Source organism: Notechis scutatus, chromosome 1, assembly GCF_049901735.1.
Source record: "Notechis scutatus isolate UNSWTSFEM ecotype Mainland chromosome 1, rNotScu1.2, whole genome shotgun sequence".
Lineage (NCBI taxonomy): Eukaryota > Metazoa > Chordata > Lepidosauria > Squamata > Elapidae > Notechis > Notechis scutatus.
Genome location: NC_142009.1, coordinates 319,860,661 through 319,882,660, shown reverse-complemented (window position 1 = coordinate 319,882,660; position 22,000 = coordinate 319,860,661). Strand labels below are relative to the sequence as shown.

Genomic DNA, 22,000 nt, shown 5'->3' with positions numbered 1-22,000 from the left:
AACAGAGCACTGACACCTCCTCAACTCCGTTGAAGATGTTACCTAGCCTGGTAATTAACTGTTTGGAAACATTTGTCTTACTTTATCACTGAAAGTTTTTCTTTACCATGAAAGAAAGTTATTTATGCACTTCAAATAACTCCTATGAGAGCCAATCACAGGTGTTAAACGTACACTGATTTCCAGCAGTAATATTCCTTCATAAATATAGTACAGTAAAATTGTTTTCAGTAGGCCTACCATGAGAAAAAGTTTAATGACAGAATTTATTCTTATTATTTTCCCTCGTCCCTGTCCACTGCCTACAATGACAATGGGTCACTGTGGTTTAAATGTACTATATACTAATTTTTTGAAGTGTTTTTTTAAAAAATGTAATATGTATGCAGATGCTGGGGAGAGAGTTATCAGTGTGTTATAAAATATGTAATGAATATTATTGACTTAGAAGAGTCAGCAGAATTTCAGAAAACCTTATTGCCTTAAATAGAAAGTTCAGAAGAGTTATACTATCAGTTTATACATTGATAGAGTAGCTGCGTTTACATAATGCATTACTCCAGATTTATTGAACTCATTAATTTTGGTTCACACAACATACCAGACACAAATTAACCATAGAGTGGGCTAATACATGTTTCAGTTATGTATCCAGTTACACTCTAATTGCCAAATTAAAAAGGCCAAAAACATTTAAAAGGTACTATGCAAGTTTAATACAAAAATACATAAGCACTGCTGAACAGAAAATATAGATTCTTGCTATTACAAACAATACTCTTGACATTTATCGCACAAGTAACTTTTAAATACATTATTTTACTTCCACTAAAAAGGTAATTACCACAGCTATCTCTTTACATAATATCTGCATCACAACTTCTAAAACAGAAAGTTAAGTTTGTGTGGTAGATTTTTCTCTGTTCTGAACACTTGAGAGTACAGAATTATGGAACAGCACAATTCATCTCAAAACAGCCTGGAATCAAAACTCAATTGTTTGCAGTTCATTAAAAACATCTATATCTATGGAGTTGGAGCCTTGATCAGGTGGCTATGTGGTAAAATACATATCTTCCTCTTCATCAGACTGCATTCCTTGTTCCACTTCAAAGAGATTCCTCACTCCATCAGAAGTTGCTGCATCTATGGCAAGGTAAGAAAAAAACCCAGGGATGGTAGTATCCAAAATGGTCCCCTATAATATCATCCTCAGATACAATCTTATAGCCAACATGAAAAGCTCAACAGATCTTGGAGATAAATTTTATACTGCATGAAAACCCACTGCAAACCAACTAAGTTAAAAAGAAACCATATGCATAGATATTCATAATCCCAGGAGTCAGGACTGATTAATTTACCTTTTAACAATTATACAGAAATGACTTTAATGTCCACAAAAGCAGATTACCTCTGTAATTGGTGTGGGGCAATCAAGCGTTCATAATTATGGATCTCAATTTCTGAATATCTTCATTTAAAATTGAGATTTCCCACCCTGGGAAATATACTTGGGGAAAATAAAATTGGGTGCCTAAATCTGGAACTAATTCTTAACTCTGCAGTCACTAAACCTCATGAGCTACTTTGTCTGCTGGCTTCATGTTAAGGTTTGCAAATGAATGGTGCAGAAGAAAATACTTTCAAAATTACAAATCCTGAAACATGCCATGTTCATTACTGCATGCTGCACTATCACTCATATATGCAACAGATGGCTTCCTTTGTAGCCCTTCGTTTGACACAGGTAGTCCTCAGCTTACAAAAGTTTTAATGATTGTTCAAAGTTACGATGGCACCGAAAAAAGTGACTTATGACCGTTTTTCATACTTGACCAGTGCCATGTTCCCATGATCACATGATTAAAATTCTGACACTTGGAAACCGATTCATTTATGACCATGTGATCATCTTTTGACAAAGTCAATGGGGAAGCCTAGATTCACTTAACAACTGTGTTACTAACTTAACAATTATAGTGATTTATTTAAGAACTGTGGCAAGAAAGATCGTAAAATAGGACAAAATTCACTTAGCAACAGAAACTTTGAGCTCAATGGAGGTCATAAGGCGAGGACTACCTTTACTACCCTCATATTCATATCGTGCACAGAAATTTCTTTGAAACCTCACAGGAGGAATCGCACTAGCACTTAGACTTATATACTGCTTCACGGTGCTTTTACAACCCTCTAAGCAGTTTACAGAGTCAGCATATTGCCCCCAGTAATCTGGGTCCTCATTTTACTGATCTCAGAAGAATGGAAGGCTGAGTCAACCTTGAGCCTGGTGAGATTCGATCTGCCAAATTGTAGGCAGCCAGCAGGAAGAAGTAGCCTGCAGTACTGCATTCTAACCACTGCACCACCACGGCTCTACTGTATGTAAGACCAAGAACTTCCTTTTCTTCATTTGGCAATGATAATGAGGAAGTTCTTGTGATTATCCAACCCATAGGTCTCTAGCCTTTTTGGATTGTCAGAGCCATTTTGAATGTTGAGAACAAATAGGATGTTTGCCTATTAATAATATATCTGTATTTATGAAATACTGTTTATTTTGCAATCTGCAGTTTTCCAACTTTGTTACATTATTTAAAATTCTTTTTCTTTTTTCTTTTAAGAACTCAGCACCATCATAGCCATACAGATAGAACGCAGCTAATGACCAGAATTGGGACCTGTATGTCCATTGCTAAGCAAGGAGTGAACCACAATCAATTTCAACCTTTTTCGTCATGGTTGTTAAGTGAATCACAGCAGATGTTACATGAATCCTGTGGTGGTTGAATGAACCTGGCTTTTCCCCATTGATTTTGCTTGCCAGAAGCTGCCCGAGAAGGTCACATGACCCAGGATGCTGCAATTGTGATAAATATCGGTTGGCAAGCACTCGGATTTTGAATATGTGACCCTGGGGGTGCTGTGACAGTTGTAAGTGCAAGGACCAGTTGTAAATCACTTTTCTCCATGCTATTATAATGTTGAAGAGTCACTAAACAAATAACTCTAAATCAAGGACCAACTGCATTGATGGTGCCATACTGGGGACTCCAAAGTCTAATCCTAAATCCTGCCAACGTTGTATAAAGCAGTGGTCGCCAACCGGTGGGCCGTGGCCCACTGGTGGGCTGTGAGAAAATTTTGGTGGGCCACAGAGAAATGTCACCCCCAGAACACTCCCCAAAGCAATTAATCCAGGCTGTGCAGAAACACAAGGCTGTGCCGCCCACATGGCCTGTGATAACCCTCCCTGCCCACTCATTCCTTACTCGGCAAACTTGCCTGCTAAATTGCTATTTTTTTCTTTTTCCGACCATCAGCTGTTCTGCTGTGCTTGGAGATTTAGATTAGCTAGAAAGCAGGAAATCATTGGATTTCTTACTTTCTAGCTAGTCTTTAGATCTTCGGCTCTGCTTTTAAGCACAGCCGAACCTCCCTTAGGACTGAAGGTTCTCTTATTCAGTCCAGACTCATGGCAAGCAAATTTTATATGACAGACTGAGCTAGCTGATGGTAGAAGAATGATTCTGAATGATTCTGTGAGCAACTGAATCTGCCTGCCTGCTTTGCCTGATTTTGGGTAAAAGATGCTATTTTTTATTTAAAAATTCAATATTTACATACCTGGTGTGCTGTAAGTTAATTTTGTGAGTTTGCTTGCTAGCAAATTTGATGAGTTTGCTTGCAAGCAAATTTTATGTGACAGACTGAGCTAGCCGATAGCAGATAGATCTCTGAATGAATCTGTGATTCTGTGAGCAACTCAATCTGCCTGCCTGCTTTGCCTGATTGAGTAAAAGCTGCTCTTTTTTATAAAAAAAATTCAATATTTATATAAATATTTGTAATATTTACATGCAAGCCATGCCCAGCCAGTCACAGGACCACCAAGCCACACCCACAAATTAGGTCACTCCCACAGGACCAGTTAGTGATCCCTGGGATTTCAAATTATGAGTTTGGTGGTCCTTGAGATCCAAAAGGCTGGCGACCCCTGGTATAAAGCAAACGAAACAGGCCTACCTTCAAAATTAAAGACATTTGTTCTTCGAGATATGGGAGTAGTGAACACTGTCGTAGCCTGATGGAAACAAAAGATACAAAGAACTTGTAGAAAAGGTTCATGACAAACAAACAAGCCAGCGAAGAACACTAGACTGCAGTTTAGATGCGATAAAGCCACGGAATGCACATTTTATGCTCCAGCTTTCCTGGCATGCTATGTTCCTAGCTACTATATGCAGGCAGGCAGAGGTGGGATTCTCCCGGTTTAACAACTGGTGATCATGCACTTTGTGCGCGGCCAATTTTCACGCACACTACTCCAGTAACTCAGCTGAGAAGTGGCAATCCACTGTGCCGTGCTAATCAGCTGAGAAGATAAAGGTAGATAAAGTGCAGGGCGGGGTGGGCAGGCCCACATGAAAGTCGCAGCGAACCAGTTCCCTGCCAGTGATTTTCAGAGGAAGGGGTTCGGCCAAAACAGTATAATTACACCCCTGCAGACAGAGGAAAGAGATGCTAAAGTTTCTAGATTAGGTTAGTCAGTAGGTAACCAGCTGAGGATTATTTTTTCAAGGCTGTGATTAGAAAATAACAGCTTGTTACTGGAAAATGGCTTTACGAATTGTCAATTCAACACACCTCAGAACCACAAAGGTCCTGCGTGGAGGTTAATTAAGAAACTTAATTGGCTCTTGGTCTTGACCGCCTCATGGCTCTTAATTTTTTTCGGGTTCCCTTTCCCATTTTTAGCTGTTAATAAAGCTGTTTGCTTCTTTTTTAAAAAAAAACAAGTTTTATTTTCAAGACAAACAATACATAGATACACATAAAACAAAACATAAAAGCATAAAAAATCTCTTATCTGAAAGTTGCTTAGTCCCGGGTTAAAACTCTTGGTACAGACACAAATTCAAATTCATATTCATTTTACATACCATTTCATATCTTATTAACATTTTCAGTTTTCTATATGTCTTCTCCTTTCCTTTAAATTTTCTCAATTTTATTTTATTTTATTTATCTCCTCTCAATTCATATCATAATATTTATTATTCTTTGTCTGTTCTATTCCAGCCAGCCCTTTATTTTCCTTCTTTAAAAAAAAGAAAAAACTTCTCCTGTACACTATATGGAGTATGATGCCTTTATCTCTTTCCCCTACATTTATAATACTTAATATAAAACACATGACATATATTGGGATTCTGTCTGGTACATTCTAAAATTATACTATATTATCAAAAATAATACAAATCTATTCATTAGTATTAATATTCATTCATATCTTAAACATTTAACTCATTACTTTTCAATTAAATCACATACTTTTATGGGAGCCCTATTTTCCATAGTTATATATTATATCCCTCATCATATATTATAGCTCATTATTTCATTAAAAAGTACCTCCTTCTTCTACTTCAATTATCATTTCACAAGAAATTTCGCTAGTATACCATATTCTAATCATTAATATTAACAATCATTTATATCTTAAACATTTTATCCATTTCAATTAAATATCATGCCTTTGTGGGAACACTTATGCTTTTCAAAGATTATTACACCCCCCACATCACAATCTTGAATCATGTTTCTTACATAGTACTCCCTTTTCTTAACCAAAAATTTCACTAATTTATGTTAAATATTTTATCACATTTTAGGTTACATATTGTTTCTAATTTTCTATGTTTACTTCTAAATACAAGTATAAAAATGCAATCTTATGTACCTTTCTAGAATCCCTTTAACCATAAAGCTTATCCATTATCTCTAAAAAAAATTTGCTTCTTAACATCTTGCTCCCCACCATTAGGACTTCCCATCCCTTCCTTTCTTTCTTGTTTCTTCTTCTCCTTGTCCTCTTTAACCCCTTTGTCTCTCCACCTCACTTTTATTCTGCTTTCCCCCTTTCTGTTGTTTCTTAACATAATGTCCCCTTTTCACCTTATTCTTCTCTTTTTGGGCTATTTTTCCAGATCTTAAAGACCTTTTTCCCTTTTTCTCTTGCTTTTTCTCTTCTCCAGTCAAAGTCATTTGTTCATCAAAGATGGCTTCTCCTTCTTCTTTGTCCCCATCATCCTCATTCTGCTTCACATATGTATAAACCGCCATTTCTGAGTATTGAAAAATAGTGTCAAGACCATCTTCCCCTCCTTGTTTTTCTCTTTCAAATTTTTGATATATAAATTCCAATTCATCCATAGATGATGCCATTGTGTAGAGAAAAAGTTTTTCCAAACAACCACCCAGATGATTTAATCAGAAGTAATTTCCAAAGGTTCCAAAGTCACCAAACAATCCAAACAGACTATTTCTTTTAGATACCTTCTTCTTCTTCACTTTCTCTTTCTGGGGTTAAAGTAATCACAAATCCTTTTCAAATATATTTTTTGGAAGTTTTTAAACTCTTTGTAATTCTAGGCAATCTTCTTATTTTCAAATTTTGCTCTGATTCTTTTTTTCACTCTCCCTTCCCACTCACAGCCAAAAAGGTTTTTTGTTTTTTTTCCGCTGTCACTTTAGGAAGGAGAGTAGAACAAAGAAAAAACTTTCCCCTTTAGAATATTCGCAGCTTAAAACTCTCACAGGGAACAATATATACTTAGCAGCCTTCAAGATTCCAGGTCATTTTCTCCCGTCTTGTCCCGGTTAGAATCAACTTTCACTTTTCTTTCAGCTTCCTCCCTCCTGCACCTGCTTGTCCGGCTGCAGCTTTCTTCGTGGCGGCCATTGCTGACTGCCGTTCCTCCGCCTCGGGAAAAGGGGGTTTAGCCGGCTGGGGAGGGGGTTTGCGACACCCCCAAACCCCTTGCCGGATCCCCCGTCTTCAGCTGCCTCTGCGGGGCAGCTATATCCCCCAGATCCAAATGGATCGGGGAACCTTGGCGGTGAACGCAGCAGGGATCGCGCGGTCGCGAATCCCTGCCGCCGCCGAAAGGTTGCAAACCGGAAGTCAAAGCTGTTTGCTTCTGAAGTGGATTTGACAACTATTTTTATTTATTCAGAAAAAAATATGCATTGTTACCGAGAAAATAACCCGGTCCTATGAATAGCTTTAGATCCCCTCAAAGAGATAAGGAAAATGCATGAAATTATTTTTTAAAAGATGCAGGAATCTAATTTGTCTTCATATGTGATAAAGGAAGGAAAGGCATTACCGGTTTCTTCCTTATATCCAGCCGTGTGCCTTTGATTTTTTTTTCCATACGGAAAACATGTTTTTCACAGCTTTCCCTAAAATAAAATAAAAAAATTAAATGGAGAATCAGTGTATGTGAATGTGTCTCACTTACTTACTTACTCCCAAGAAGCAAGGTCTAATTTGCTTATTGTCAGGCTGTAGTAGCACTAGCTGCTTATTCTTACCACCCTCCTAAGAATCTGTTCCTAATTATCCTTCTTTTTGGTATTTGCCTTCCTGCATGTGCCCACCCATCACAAAACAGCATATTCCACAATGCTCAAATGTCCACATAATCCAACCTCCCTGTTGCTTGACTCAGTCCTATCTTTATTGTTGGAACAGTGTATTTACTATTTATGTGTGAATTTTACACACTTGTCAGCAATGATCTCAGTGAACCTAGGATGAGTTCTGCTCATAAAACGGCAGTTACTTTTACCATTCAAAATAATGAATAGAATCTATCCAGAGTACCTACCTATCTAGAGGTTCCAGCATGCCAGGGCTGATATGGTCACATTGGGGTGTCTTCAGCCAGGGGAAAATAGCTGAAGCAGGTGTAATAGGATGCCTGTCTTTCAACTGGAAAACATCTTCCTCTGGGGCCAGGCAGAACTGAGGCAACTACAGATCATATCTTGGTTATCCCCAGAAAGAGAAGGTGTTTGCTGTAAGTTTACTATATTATTCCCATCCAAGAGCATCTTTCTCATGTTACCTGCATTCCATTTCATTCCCCCCCTCCACCCATTAGAAGATGAGGCATGTATTATAAATTATCCGTAATTAAAGTGACGATAGAATTTTTAACTATTTAGATGAAAGTTAACATAGTTTCAATACATGAAGTGGGCCTTACCAACAGGAAGAATTATTTTGGTAGGGTAATGATTGTAAAGCTGTTAAGAGTTTCGAGGTTGTGAAGATTTTTAAGGGGAAAAGGCCCAGAAGCAGATAGAAAGTTGAATAAAGGATAAGCAAATGGAAAAGGCAGATGCCTAATCTAATAAGTCTACGCTAGTAAAGTAAAAAACTATTTTTTAAAACTTAAACCCTAAGTTTTTAAACAAATCTCTTAAAGGGCCAAAAGTTTGCTGCTACCGATGGACTGAATTCCAGAGAATGGCTCATGTATACATAACACTTAGAAAAACAGAGTAAGGTAATGGGGTGAGTATAATTTTTCTGTATTTTCTTTCTTTTGTACTTTCTTCTACTAATTACCCGTAACTAACAGTGTATTTGCAACTCTCTGCAATGGTTAGAATCCCAGTGGATGCCAGAAATGTTAGGGAATGTCTGTTGTAGGGATATATACATTTGGGACTAATCTGAAGATCTAGACATAAGCCATGATTCTATAAATTTATTCCTGAAGACCAGCACAAAATCAAGAATGAATTTATTTCCCACCATCTGAGTCCAGGAAAAAGAAAACAGCTTTCCATCTTGTTTTGAACATTTCTAGCATCCTGTCTGATTGAACCCTGATAGAAATATTCTAATATAAACAACAGATGTGATATTTACTTTTATGTTCCTATTTTGGAAAGGTGTGGCAGAAAAGATATCATCGTGGTTATCCTTGGGCATCTGTTCGAGGAAGTTCCGCATCTGTTGTTTCCTTTTCAGGGTTCCCACCTTTGCCAACGGCTGTTGGGTCCCCTTATCTACCAACAAGAATGATACAAACTAACATGGAAATTCTTTCTTTTTTGCAAGAGAATGGAAATTGTAGACAAAGGTTAAAAGCCAATTTTTTTAAAAAAAGTGCTATTTTCATTAACCTGAACTTTTAGATTGGATACCCTGTGTTTAAACAACACCATATACACACAGCTTCATCAACCCATTTTAAAGACAGAATTAGTTTGTACTTAGCCACCTTTTCCAACAAGTGAACAATAATACACATAAGCATCCTATAATTACCCAAGCATCTCTTTCCAAAATTCTGAAAATTTCTCCCAATATTCTCAGGTGCAGATTCAAAAAAACAGCTTTTATTCATCTTAAAACAGAAAAGTGCTTGCCTAATTTTGCAAAATTCAAATGCACCCCTAAACAAATAAGAAAAACGCTATGCTTTTGCTGAAAGTCTACCCAGGCTCCCACCCTTCCGTGCTCCCAGAACGGGAATCTTGACACATGTCTGGCTTTGCATGGAAGAACACAGGGAAGACATCAGGACTTGAACCTTTTCCTTCCTTTTTTCCAGGCTTGGAGGTCTTGTTTGAGCTGCGTTTCTTCCCTTCCCGCTCTGCCATGTATTTTTCCTGGCATTCTTCAGCAGATCGTGTTCTCACAATCCTTGCCACATCCATCCAGAAACCACTTTTGTATTTAGGAAAAGATGCTATTGCCCTATAAAAAAATATGAAGGATTTGGTGAAGCACGTTACGTTATGACTTTGGTGCAGATGGTATTAAAGTTAGACATTATACAGAATCTAAAAGGGGAGGTAGAAGAGAGAAGAAAAGATCAGGAATTTGCAAAAAAAAAAGTTGGGTGTTTGTAGGAGGAAAATCATTTGCAGGATTGGGTAGGGGATTAGAAAAATAAAGCTTACAAATAATTTTGTTAACTAATATGGAATCAGATTTTGTTATCGTACTTGCCTGTACAACTTTTCCAATTCTTCTTCAGTCCAGTTTTCATTAGTGTCTGGAAGAGACCCCATGCCTAACTTGGCTTTTGGACTAGTTGAAATGTGACCACTAAATCTCTTGGTAGGTATTTTTATCTTACTTTCTTCCACAAGAAATTCCTCTAGGCTGTTATCACTTTCGATCTCTGATGCAAGAGCATTCTTTCTGGCTCTCTTGAACCACTTCTGTGACTTTTGTCTATTCTTCTCCTCTAGATCACAACTGGTATCCAAGTCAGGAGAAGAACTCTTGTTACTTAATTTTTCTAGAGTGTCCTCCTGGCCAAAGTAAGAACGTTTTGTCTTTCGGCTCTGAGAAGATGCCACACAATTCTCTGCACTTTTCTGCTCACATGATGGTCCTTGGATATTATTACACTCCTTGTTGAATGTTGCTCTTTTGAAAGAAGGCCGTATTTTCCTTTTAATACATGGGATATCTTCACTAGATGCATCTTCATCTGTGCAAGGAATATTTTCTACAACTTCATCAATTTGTTGAAGTTGTTTCAACAAATTTAATGGGCAGTTCAAAGTGTCTAATTCACCATCAGCCAAGTTTTTTTCATAGCAAGTGATATCTCCATACTCCTTCGTCACATTTTGCTCATTTCTGGTCCTCCTGTTGGAGTGCTGCTTTTCTTGCATTATTTTCTTTCTCAGAGGTGTCAGCATAACAGTGGCTCTCTTCTTGTAAATATCTTTAATGATTAATTCAGAGTTATTTTCCTCAGCGTCTGAAATAACATGTTGTGACAGTTGCTTCAATTTACATTTGGTTTTTTTGGTTATATTCTTAGATTTCATATTAATATTTCCTAGGTAAAATTAGTTTTGGAAATAAAAGTTAGCTTAGGTTCTAAATCAATCAAATTATAATTTGTTAATAGAATTAATTTCTTCTTCACCTTTCTATTCTACAGGTATTCAAGGCAGCTGACAGAATTTAAACAGCAAACACAAAAAATACAATTTTAAAAATAAAATACAAAATACAAAATCTTGCACTAAAATTAACTATTAGAAGCATAACAAAAGATGTATCTTTTAATAATACTACAAGAGAGAGCAAAAATCAGCTCCAAGGGAATGTGTTCCTTACTATTGGAACATGAGAAAATCCTCTTACATGCCAGAAAGTGGGGAGGGGCATTAAACAGAGGGGGCATTTTCAAAACAACCACTTCTGTAGTACTGAAAACAGGACTGAGACAGATTTGTAAAATGAGGGCAACGCTTTCTTTAAGCCCCAACAATTCAAAATGTGCGACCACTGCATATCTTTTCCATACAGGTAAATGATCCCTGTATCTTTCATTGGTTAGCAGACAAATCACCCTATTTAATATCATCTGCACCTTCCAGACAAGCCCAGCCTACAGAGAGTATTTTGTATAGTTATAATATCATGATCACCAAGGTGTAGAAAACTAGTGAAATTTGCCTGGTGCAATAAAGATTGCACAGGCATGTATGGAAACCCTTCTCATCACAACCATGTCCAGTAAGTGCTCAGGATCACAGAGCATGCCCAGACTCTGAACTATGCTGCTTCAAGGCAGCGCAACTCTATCCAAAATGACAATTTCAATCCCTGAGTCCACTTTCCTATTTACCAACAGCACCACTGCTTTGTCTTGATTTAATGTCAGATGTCCTTCTTTTCAAATCCATCAGTTATCTGGCCTGGATCATTTTAACTACATTTGGGGGGGCTTGCACCAATCAACCAGGAGATAATCTGTCCTAACATGTAGGGCTTTTCACTTTTGGATCACCAAATCTATCCAAACAGATCATCAAATCCAGTGTGTGCACAAATTGATATATGGAGTGAAATATTTGTTAGGATAGACCATGATGATCAGAGATGACTTTTTAGATCATTTTGAACTGAGCTCCCCCAACAATGTAATCTCCCAGTACAAGGAGAAAGGTTAATTTAATGCCACACCAAGATTAGTGTAGCCAGTTTGGGAAGACAGAAGACGGGGATAAACCATATCCCTGCATAGCTCTGGCCATCCAAATGCAACAGCTTGCACTTAAAACTATGAAGAGTTGACACATCAATTCCCGTACAACAATACTGTCCTTCTGAAACAGAATAGATCTGCAATTTGGGCCACACTGATACTGTAAAGGTGAGCTAAACATTCTGTAGAGCTGGGAATCTATGTTGGTTGTTAATAATGGTTATCATCTCCCATCATTATACATATTAGCTGGGGCTTCTGGGTATTAAGAATTCAGCTGTCAGAGTTCCGATGATTGCGCTAATTAAATCATGAGCCTCAAGCCAAGCTTCAAAAGAATCCAAAAGATTTATTAGGAGCAACATATCTACCACTGACCTGTACGAAGCCAGCTTTGAGACACGTAATTTACTATCACCTATGACTCTGTCCCCCCCGCCCCCATGTGTCATCAATCAGATTCTCAAAGGAACTGGGAGCTGTGTGTCATCAATCACACACTCCAATGCAGGATTTTTGTGGGCAGAAGATCCAACAGCCTAGGCTACAATCTCCACAAGATAAGTGTGGAATGTGCTTCTGGCCTTCACCTGCCACACTGCTCCCTCAGGCCTTTCCCACCCCCTCCTTCTTATGGCAACTCGGAAACAGGCATAGGAATGATTTACAAGTTGACATCAGCATTATCAGAACAACTACAGAATTACTCATCTCATCTTAGAAATCTTCCTATGGATCATCTTCTTACAGCTTTTTTGATATAGTTTAGCTCTCAGTTTTAATATTATGTTTAATGTTTTTATGTTTACTTTTTATGGCCAATGGATCTCAATGGAAGGTGATACAAAAACAGGATGGTAATTTTGTGTGTTAAATGGCGTGTTAAATGTGGTCGGCAGGCATTTGGCAAATTAAGTATAATTTTCAAGAACAACCATCCCCTATGACTGAAGAGAAAAAGGTTTTGATCAGTTTTATGACCATTGCTGTGTCCCAAGGTCATGTGATCACCTTTGCAACCTTCTTACAAGCAAAGTCAATGGGGAAGCCAGATTCACTTAACAACTATGTTACGATGCTAGCTTATCAACTGCGGTGATTCACTTAACAATTGTGGCAAGAAAGGCTGTAAAATGGGGCAAAAATCACTTAACAACAGAAGTCTTGGGCTCAATTGTAAGTCAACGACTGCCTGTCTATGGCTGGAACTGGCAAAGACACTAGTGACCAGAAATTGAGCAGGAACAAGGTAAATATATTATGACACAAAACCCCAAACCTACATAGTTGTATCAGACATCAAGTTGCAAGTACAGTACTTTGCAACTACCTTGCCAAAATAAATGCTCTCCAGAGAAACTGATGGATTACATTATTACTGTCCCTAAGCATAATTTTCAAGAACGACTTCCCCCTATGCCTGAAAGGTTTTTGATCAGTGTGTGCTACCTGCCCCTAACATATGCCAGTGAAACATGGACACTAACCTCACAATGGATACAAAATCTATGAGTGGTGCAAAGAGCCACGGAAAGATACATGCTTGGCATCACAAAACAAGATAGAAAGACCTGCACATGGATTACAGAACAAACAAAAATATACAATATCATCAAGAGAATAAAAGAATTGAAACGGAAATGGGCTGATCACATAGCAAGAAGAACTGATGGCAGGTGGACCAAGGCAGTCATAGAATGGATCCCACTTGATAAAAAGCATCCACAAGAGATCTAAAACAAGAGACTGACAACATCAGCAAGTATTAGGGGCCCAAGTGACAAAGAAAAGCTCAAGATTGTATTGGTTGGAAACATGTAGAAGAGGCCTTTGTCCTGCAGTGACTAGAATGAATAACTGTTTTACTTTACATTCATTTAACTGTCTAATTTTTATTGATATGATGATTGTGGCTCTTTTGAAGAGAAAGGAGGGGCAAAAATAATTTTACAACACTACCCGAATCCTAGTAATCCAACTGACTTTTGTCTTAGAGCAGAAAGGGAGAAGAGGCGAAAAATTTTGGGACATTTCTGACATTTAAGGGAACCTTAATGCTATCAAGAGCAGCTCATGCAGCATTAATATTGTAAACTACCCCAACTTTGTTGTAATACGTACCTGAAGAAGTACAAGTCATGACTTATAAAATAGGAGGGGGAAAGTTGCCATCTATAAATATTTAAATATTTTATTGTACACTGCCTCAGAGTTCCTGCGAGGGAGGATGATTTTAAAATGTGATAAAATAAGTAAAAAAATAAAGAAAACTAATACATACACTTCCTACCCATCTATTGATCTTTCTAATCATGTACTTAGCTGACCTGAAGAAAAATATTTTGCAACTTAATAGCACCTATGATCTTAACATGGCTTAAGCCCATTAATCACCATGTCCTCAAGTAAATGTGGGGAAACCTGTTCATTATTAGAATTTTTAAATCAATAATTTCAAGAATAAAGTGAATTAAAATATTCTCTACCTTTTGGTTGTTTCAAAGGCACTTCTTTATGATCTTTTAAAAGGCCCTCACCATTTTTCTTTGGAAACTTGTTAGTCTGCCTCTTCAGAGGGGGCATGATGCTCGTTGTCTTGAGGAACAAAAGAACATAAGCAAACATAATTTCAAAAATGCAATTTTATCCTGTACTAGTCAAATTCCACCTTCAAGACTCTGCTCATTTTCTTAATACCATGCTTTAAAAAGGATTGAGACAAATTGGAATAGATTGTAAGAAATGCAATGAGGATTATCAGGGCATAAAAGTTGTCTTGCAAGTAAAGATTTAGCCATGAGAAAAGACAATTGGGTAATTATAGACAGGTATTCTTCAGCTACCTGAGGTTGTTTCACTTAAATGGACACAATCATTTACGGTGTAAGAGTCTTAGCCCAGCATTCCCCAACTTTTCCAGCTCAGCGGACCAGCGGAGGAGTGGTGGGGAGAAGGGATGGTTTTGCACGTGATCGCCCACCAATTTTCCTATTTGGAAAACAGACTGCGGACCCCTGTCTTTACCTATAAAGTAAATTCTTACAGGAAGACATTTTCTAACTGACTATTATACCAACTTCCTAATGTACCGCTTTGGAATTTTCTAAAATTTTCTGAACTATTGGTCTCCTCTTTACTGCATGTCTTCAAGCAGAAACTTTATTTTGATTTCTTGGAGGAGATGGTTTGAATGGTCTTTTCGAGCTTTATGACTTAAGGATTTGAAATTACACTCTCAGTTCATTTAAAGTTCAAGCCTTATGCACTGTAGATTTATTATCTGAATGTAGAGTATGTTTCAGGTAACAGTTGCTATTTTAAAGTAATACACAAGATTTCAAAATAACAATTTCAGAAATTATTAAAAAAAAATAACAGTACTGAAATTAGTGTCAAAAATAACCAAAAAAAAAAAAACAAACAAAAAACCCAGAAGTTATATGTTCTTTAAAACTGTTCAGCAGAATTAGCAATTCAGTAATATTATTGTTTTCTCTTTAAAATTCCAATCCCTCATCCCCAAATTTACTAAGGAAAACATGCTGCAAATGTGGGGCCACTAATGCAAAACTGTTCCTGGTCAGGCTCTTAATGTCTACAGAGAGAAGTGCTCAAAATGTTTCAAGTCAAAACTTTTTATTCTTTGTATCCATCAAGAATATTCTAGCACTATTTTATTATTTGTTACAGCATTAGAACATTTCTCAGGAGAATCAGACTTCAGAAGTATGTTCTGACTGACTTCCCCTCCTCGCTGACGGACTGGGGACCGTGACTGTCCGCGGCTTCGATCCATGCTCCTTCGTCGGAGAGCCCCAATCCTTGTGATTAGGGGCTGAAGCTGCCTCAGAGGGGCGGTAGAGAAAGGGGAAGTCACCAGCCAGGTGGAGGGGAACCACATCTCCCCCCTCTGGGTTTGGCATTTTTCCCCCCAAAGACAACTGAGCGGTGGTCCAAAATGGCCACCCTGAAGAGGACGACTTAGCTGGACTAAGATTTGTGCAGGAGTGAAGGAGGTAGACAACATAAGAACCAGGAAAATTTGGTGCAACAACTAAATAAAAAGTACCCCGGGATTGATGCTTTAAGAATTTTTAAGAAAGAAAAGAAAGCGGCGGAATTAAAAAGGGAAGGGGGGGGGGAGAAGAAATTAACTTTGACAGCTGAATGGGGCTTCGAACAGGGAGAGGAAGAAGCCGGAACAAGAAACTTAAATAAACTGAATTAAAATACATTGGCAAAAACAGGCATAAACTAAAACTGGATTTAAGAGTATTAAAAAGAAGGGGGAAATATACAAATTGGAGACTTGATTGTTTTGGAATATTGAGGCTCGGAAACCCCCAACAATAAAACGGGGAGGAAAAAAGAGTGAGGACTTTGTATAAAGGAGAGTGCCATCTTGTGGACAAAAATTTAAACTGGAAAATATAAAGAAAAAACTTGTTTCTCTATGAACTTGACTTGATACAATGAAAAGGAAATATTGAAACAATAATATAAGTACCCCAGAAAGTGAAAGTTGAAGGAAAATTGAACTGCTGGACTAATTTGGTGACTTTGGTATAAATTCAGTGTTGGAATAGTTGTGAATTCAGAAAGCCTGAAGGAGAAAAAAGAAAAAGAGAAACTGCTTTGTGGACTTTAAAATTATAAGAAACCAGAGTGTGCAACGATGATATCTTTGTGGGAATTAAAAATGATGCTTAAAAATATGAAAAAACTACTAGATGCAAGAGGTGAATCATTTTGCTCGGTGTTAAAAGCCATGGAAATGGCGATTGAAGAACAAGAAGAAACTTCAGAGAAGGAGGAGCCAGATCAAGAAGAAGCCATTTTAAATAGACAATTAATGCAAAGAATACAACAAAGAGGAGGGAAAAGAAAGGGGATTAAAATAGGAGAATCCAAAAAGTAACTAAAAGAGGGATACCTGTAAAAGTGAGAAAGACAGGAGGAAACAGCAGAAAAATAAAAGGGGGAAGGAAGATATAAAGAGGGAGAAGGATATAAATCAGAGGGAGAAAAGGATTGAGAAAATACAAGGGAAGAGAGGTAAGGAGGAACAGGAACAGGAAAGAAAGGAATATTGGAATTGGAAAATAATGGGAAAAACTGTTTAGAGTACATAGGGATAATGGTTAATGAATTAAGAAAGGGGATTCCGCATTGATATGAGGGGTAATAAGAATGTATTTGCAATTATAAGTTACTTAGACAATAGGGGAATATAGACCATTGAGAGGGGGAAGGGCACTGATATTTCTTTTTTTTAAATAGATGAATGTGTTGTGACTCCGAGGTTTGAGCCTGCTCTGTCAGAAGACATAGGCTCGAGTGATGAGGAAGATCTGGCATTGAGGTTTGAGCCTGCTTTGTTGGGAGACACAGACGGGAGTCAGGAGGAAGAGGCTCTGAGGTTTGAGCCTGCTTTGCTGGAAGTTTCGGAATCATCTTCCTCCCCAGAATCTTCCTCCCTGATTGTGCCTCAGGTGTCGGCAGATAATCAGGAGAGCGTGCCGGAGTCATTGGCTGAAGATCAAGCCAAGAAATGCTGGTCTGATGCAAGGCAAAGACGCAGGCAGGAACGTGAAATACAACGTAAAAGGAAATGTCAAATCAGGGACTGAGAAAAGAGACTGACACGCCCCTCAGGGAATATAAGGGGGCGTGTTAGCTCTGAATCCCTGTTCAGGTCAACTTGTTTATTTGAGTTAGCAGTTTGGACAAATTATCTGTGTGGCGTTAGCCTCTGATTTATGGTTCTGCTCGTTATTGGACTTGGCAGGCAGCTTCTGGAAAACTGCCAAGGACGGATTCAGCCAAAGAAAGTTAACTCTGTCGTTCCTGTTCCTGTCTGTTTGTGTATTTTCCTTTGGAAATTTGGATTCTCACCTCGTGGCTACAGGTGAGACAGAACATGAATGTATGTTCTTTTTTTCATTGTTACAATAAAGGTTAATGTTTATTATACAGGTGAAACTCAAAAAATTAGAATATCGTGCGAAAGTTCATTTATTTCAGTAATGCAACTTAAAAGGTGAAACTAATATATGAGATAGACTCATTACATGCAAAGCAAGATAGTTCAAGCTGTGATGTGCCATAATTGAGGATGATTATGGCTTACAGCTCATGAAAACCCCAAATCCACAATCTCAGAAAATTAGAATATTACATGCAATTAATAAAACAAGGATTGTACATAGAACAATATCGGACCTCTGAAAAGTATAAGCATGCATATGTACTCAGTACTTGGTTTGGGCCCCTTTTGCAGCAATTACTGCCTCAATGCGGCGTGGCATGGAAGTTATCAGCCTGTGGCACTGCTGAGGTGTTATGGAAGACCAGGATGCTTCAATAGTGGCCTTCAGCTCTTCTGCATTGTTTGGTCTCATGTCTCTCATCTTTCTTGGCAATGCCCCATAGATTCTCTATGGGGTTCAGGTCAGGTGAGTTTTCTGGCCAATCAAGCACAGTAATCCCACGGTCACTGAACCAGGTTTTGGTGCTTTTGGCAGTGTGGGTAGGTGCCAAGTCCTGCTGGAAAATGAAGTCAGCATCCCCATAAAGCTAGTCTGCAGAAGGAAGCACGAAGTGCTCCAAAATCTCATGGTAGATGGCTGCGTTGACCCTGGACTTAATGAAGCACAGTGGACGAACACCAGCAGATGACATGGCTCCCCAAATCAACACAGACTGTGGAAGCTTCACACTGGACTTCAAGCATCTTGCAGTGTGTGCCTCTCCATTCTTCCCCCAGACTCTGGGTCCTTGGTTTCCAAATGAGATGCAAAAGTTGCTCTCATCAAAAAAGAGGACTTTGGACCACTGAGGAACAGACCAGTTCTGTTTTTCTTTAGTCCAGGTAAGATGCTTCTGATGTTTGTTGTTCAGGAGCAGTTTGACAAGATGAATACGACATTTGAAGCCTATATCCAGGATCCGTCTGTGTGTGGTGGCTCTTGATGCACTGACTCCAGCCTCAGTCCACTGCTTGTGAAAGTCCCCAACACTTTTGAATGGCCTTTTCCTGACAAACCTCTCCAGGCTGCGGACATCCCTGCTGCTTGTGCACTTTTTTCTTCCACACTTTTCCCTTCCACATAACTTTCTATTAATGTGCTTTGATACAGCACTTTGGGAACATCCAACTTCTTTTGCAATTAACTTTTGAGGCTTTCCCTCCTTATGGAGGGTGTCAATGATGGTTTTCTGCACAACTGTCAGGTCAGCAGTCTTTCCCATGATTGTGATTCCTACTGAACCTGACTGAGAGACCATTTAAAGGCCCAGGAACCCTTTGCAGGTGTTATGGCTTAATTAGCTGATTAGAGTGGGACACTTTGAGCCTAGAATATTGAACCTTTTCACAATGTTCTAATTTTCTGAGATTGTGGATTTGGGGTTTTCATGAGCTGTAAGCCATAATCATCTCAATTATGACACCTTATGGCTTGAACTATCTTACTTTGCATGTAATGAGTCTATCTCATATATTAGGTTCACCTTTTAAGTTGCATTACTGAAATAAATGAACTTTTGCACAATATTCTAATTTTTTGAGTTTCACCTGTATATATATATTGAAATAATTGAAATGAACTGTAAGGATGTTTTTAAATGAGATTAATATCAGTGACCAGGACTAGCCAAATGGATTAATTGCCTTTGTTTTTGCTATTTTTCTTTTGGTATTATAAATAAAACCTTGTGGAAGTTAAAAGGGGAAAATATATTGTGAAATCTGTCTGAGAAGTACAATGTTATGTAGTTCTTTTTTAGGGAATTATTATTATAACTAATTAAAATAAATGTATATTGGGAATTAAGATGAGGGAAATAAGGTATAGTCAAACCACTGAGGTGACACCCTCAAATTAGTAAAAGGGGAGGGGAAATCTATGTTTTATTTTGTGTGTAAAAGCTTGTATAAATCTAGAATCTATGGAAAGAATATGCGATAGAATTGCAAACCTGACAGGTAAAAGAATTAAAAGTTAACAAGTATGAAGATATTGAATTATTAGTGACTTAAATGAGAAAAGAGTATTATGGAAAAGGTCATGTTTAAAAGCAATGTTAATGCCTAAGAAATATTTGAAATTAATTTAAGATATTTTAAATGAAAGTAATATTAGTGAACAGGATTAATTTATTTGTTCCTTTACTTATATAAAAGTTGGAGAATTAAGTTAAAATGGATAAGATAGGAAATTGAATGTAGAAAATGAATAGATAATTATTGTCATGTTTGCATGTAAAAGTGGTGTTCCGGAATTATGTTGTACACCGAAAAGAGCTTTTTTATTTCTTTTGGAAAAATTGAATAAAATTCGTTTAAAAAAAGAAAAAAAGAAGTATGTTCTGAATGTTTGAAACCCAAAGTATCTCTACTACAGATAATTCTGAACTATTTAGATCATTTAATGTCATGCAAGAATGGTTTGGCTTTCTGGAGCCAATTGGAAGGAGCAAACTAGGGAAGACTTGTGTTTTAGTTTTAAAAAATAATGAACCAAAACTTTTATTCCTTAATGTCCAAACCTAGCATTTTTAAACTGGGCTTAGAAATTCTGAAACCACATGTATTATTGAGACACTACTAACATAATATGTTCTGAATGTTAGTGTGCTTGCTACTCTAGCATGTATGAATTTATGACAAGGTTCAGCAGCCCATTTGCATTTGAAAGACCAAAGGTCACTCTTTTGAAGACAGCAAAGCTCACATTCTGGAGAGAGAATACCTCTGGTTTGAAAGGAGCCAAAGAGGCCATCTGTGTTAAAATTGGGCAGCTTTCTCTCAACAGAGGGGGAGGGATATAACACCACCTATCTCCTGTCTACAACACTGTCCTTTCAACAGACCCAAGAAGGTTCCATACCCATTTGCACTCTGGTTCAAGTGAACTGGAGGATACAGAGAAATCCCCAAGTGGCCTCAACGACTCTTGGAGAGCTAATGATGACCATCAGAGTGCGCTAAAAACCAGATGACTGCAAAGAATATAGATCAGTCCATTCCCCACTCCATTCCATTCCGTTCAGACAGTACTGAAGAATCTTCTTGCATGAGAAGCAAAATGTTATTGAGGAAAAAACTAACAAATTCCAGTTGCCATTTTCAGATTACTCCTTTAGGCTCAGGGTAAGTACAATCATTTCCAAGTTAAATTGTACACAATCCATAATACTCTCAACTTGTAGGAATTCAAAATGTCTACAAGCACCTGCTTAAAATTTCTATCACTATCATCGCTCCAGAATAATAATTTACATATAGTGAGAAAAAAGAAATCTTACAGGTGATAAGTAGTTGGCACCTCCTTTGTTTATAGTGATATTTAATGTTTGATCGAGACGTATCCGTTCCCCACACCAGTACTGCATAGGTGGCTTAATACACCGCCCACTACGGGTGAAACTTTTCTCACTGTCATTCTGTAAATCAATTGTTTTCATCAGCATACCTAACAAGGAAAACAAACAAACACCCACGAAAAATATTCTTCAGCAACAACAAATTTCTCTCTGTGTAACAAGGTACTTGACTGTAGTTAAAAGCACCCTCTTAAATGATCCAAAGAAAAGTTGAAGTAGTCCTACTGAGCATTTAATTCTCTTTAGTTAACTTTTATTAGCTTAAAATAACCGGAGTCTATAGAAGCAAGTTATTGGTAATGAAAATATTTTGGATTTTTTTTTAAAAAAACCAACAACATTTAATATGAAAGGCTGTTTCCTGGCATATAACTTACCTGCATTTGAACATTAGGTTAATCTAAATATAGCTCTTTCACAATCCATGAAATACATTCTCATCGTATATAGAGCATAGTATTAACAGGGTTAATGGATTAATTGGGCTAATACACTCTTTCCCCATTTAGCAACCAGTCTGTTAAATTGGAAGTGAAAAGGTTAGTAAGGAAACATGACTGAGGAAGAGAAAGAAAGACACATACTACAAAGATCACTGGTTGCTACCATCTCATTTAGGTAAAGTTCTCTCGTACAGCTATTATTACAGCATTATTCTCATTCCAGCATACATTGTCATCAGGCCCAAAATCTGGTTGTAAGCGTGCACAATTTTTATTACTGTTTCCCATTGTGAACAAAAGTCAATTTTATAGGAAATTACTAGGGTTAGAAATATAAATACAACA

At 37.6% G+C, this 22,000-nt stretch overlaps 1 protein-coding gene across 4 annotated transcripts in view; it reads right to left on the bottom strand.

Annotated features, from left to right (window-relative positions):
• Positions 1-542: 542 nt before the first annotated feature.
• The window catches only part of MIS18BP1 (MIS18 binding protein 1), a 47,569-nt gene continuing 26,111 nt past the window's right edge, over positions 543-22,000 (bottom strand). For 3 of the 4 annotated variants that reach the window (XM_087952469.1, XM_087952467.1, XM_087952468.1), the window contains exons 8-16: positions 21,135-21,301; positions 14,312-14,420; positions 9,821-10,667; positions 9,399-9,565; positions 8,732-8,871; positions 7,680-7,825; positions 7,176-7,251; positions 4,030-4,087; positions 543-1,146 (exon numbers count right to left, since the gene is read on the bottom strand). In XM_087952469.1, coding sequence (XP_087808595.1) covers positions 1,055-1,146; positions 4,030-4,087; positions 7,176-7,251; positions 7,680-7,825; positions 8,732-8,871; positions 9,399-9,565; positions 9,821-10,667; positions 14,312-14,420; positions 21,135-21,301 — 1,802 coding nt within the window. In that variant the 3' untranslated portion in view covers positions 543-1,054. Of the gene's footprint in view, positions 1,147-4,029; positions 4,088-7,175; positions 7,252-7,679; positions 7,839-8,731; positions 8,872-9,398; positions 9,566-9,820; positions 10,668-14,311; positions 14,421-21,134; positions 21,302-22,000 lie in introns of those variants that run through there. The other variant, XM_087952470.1, reaches the window with a different exon arrangement.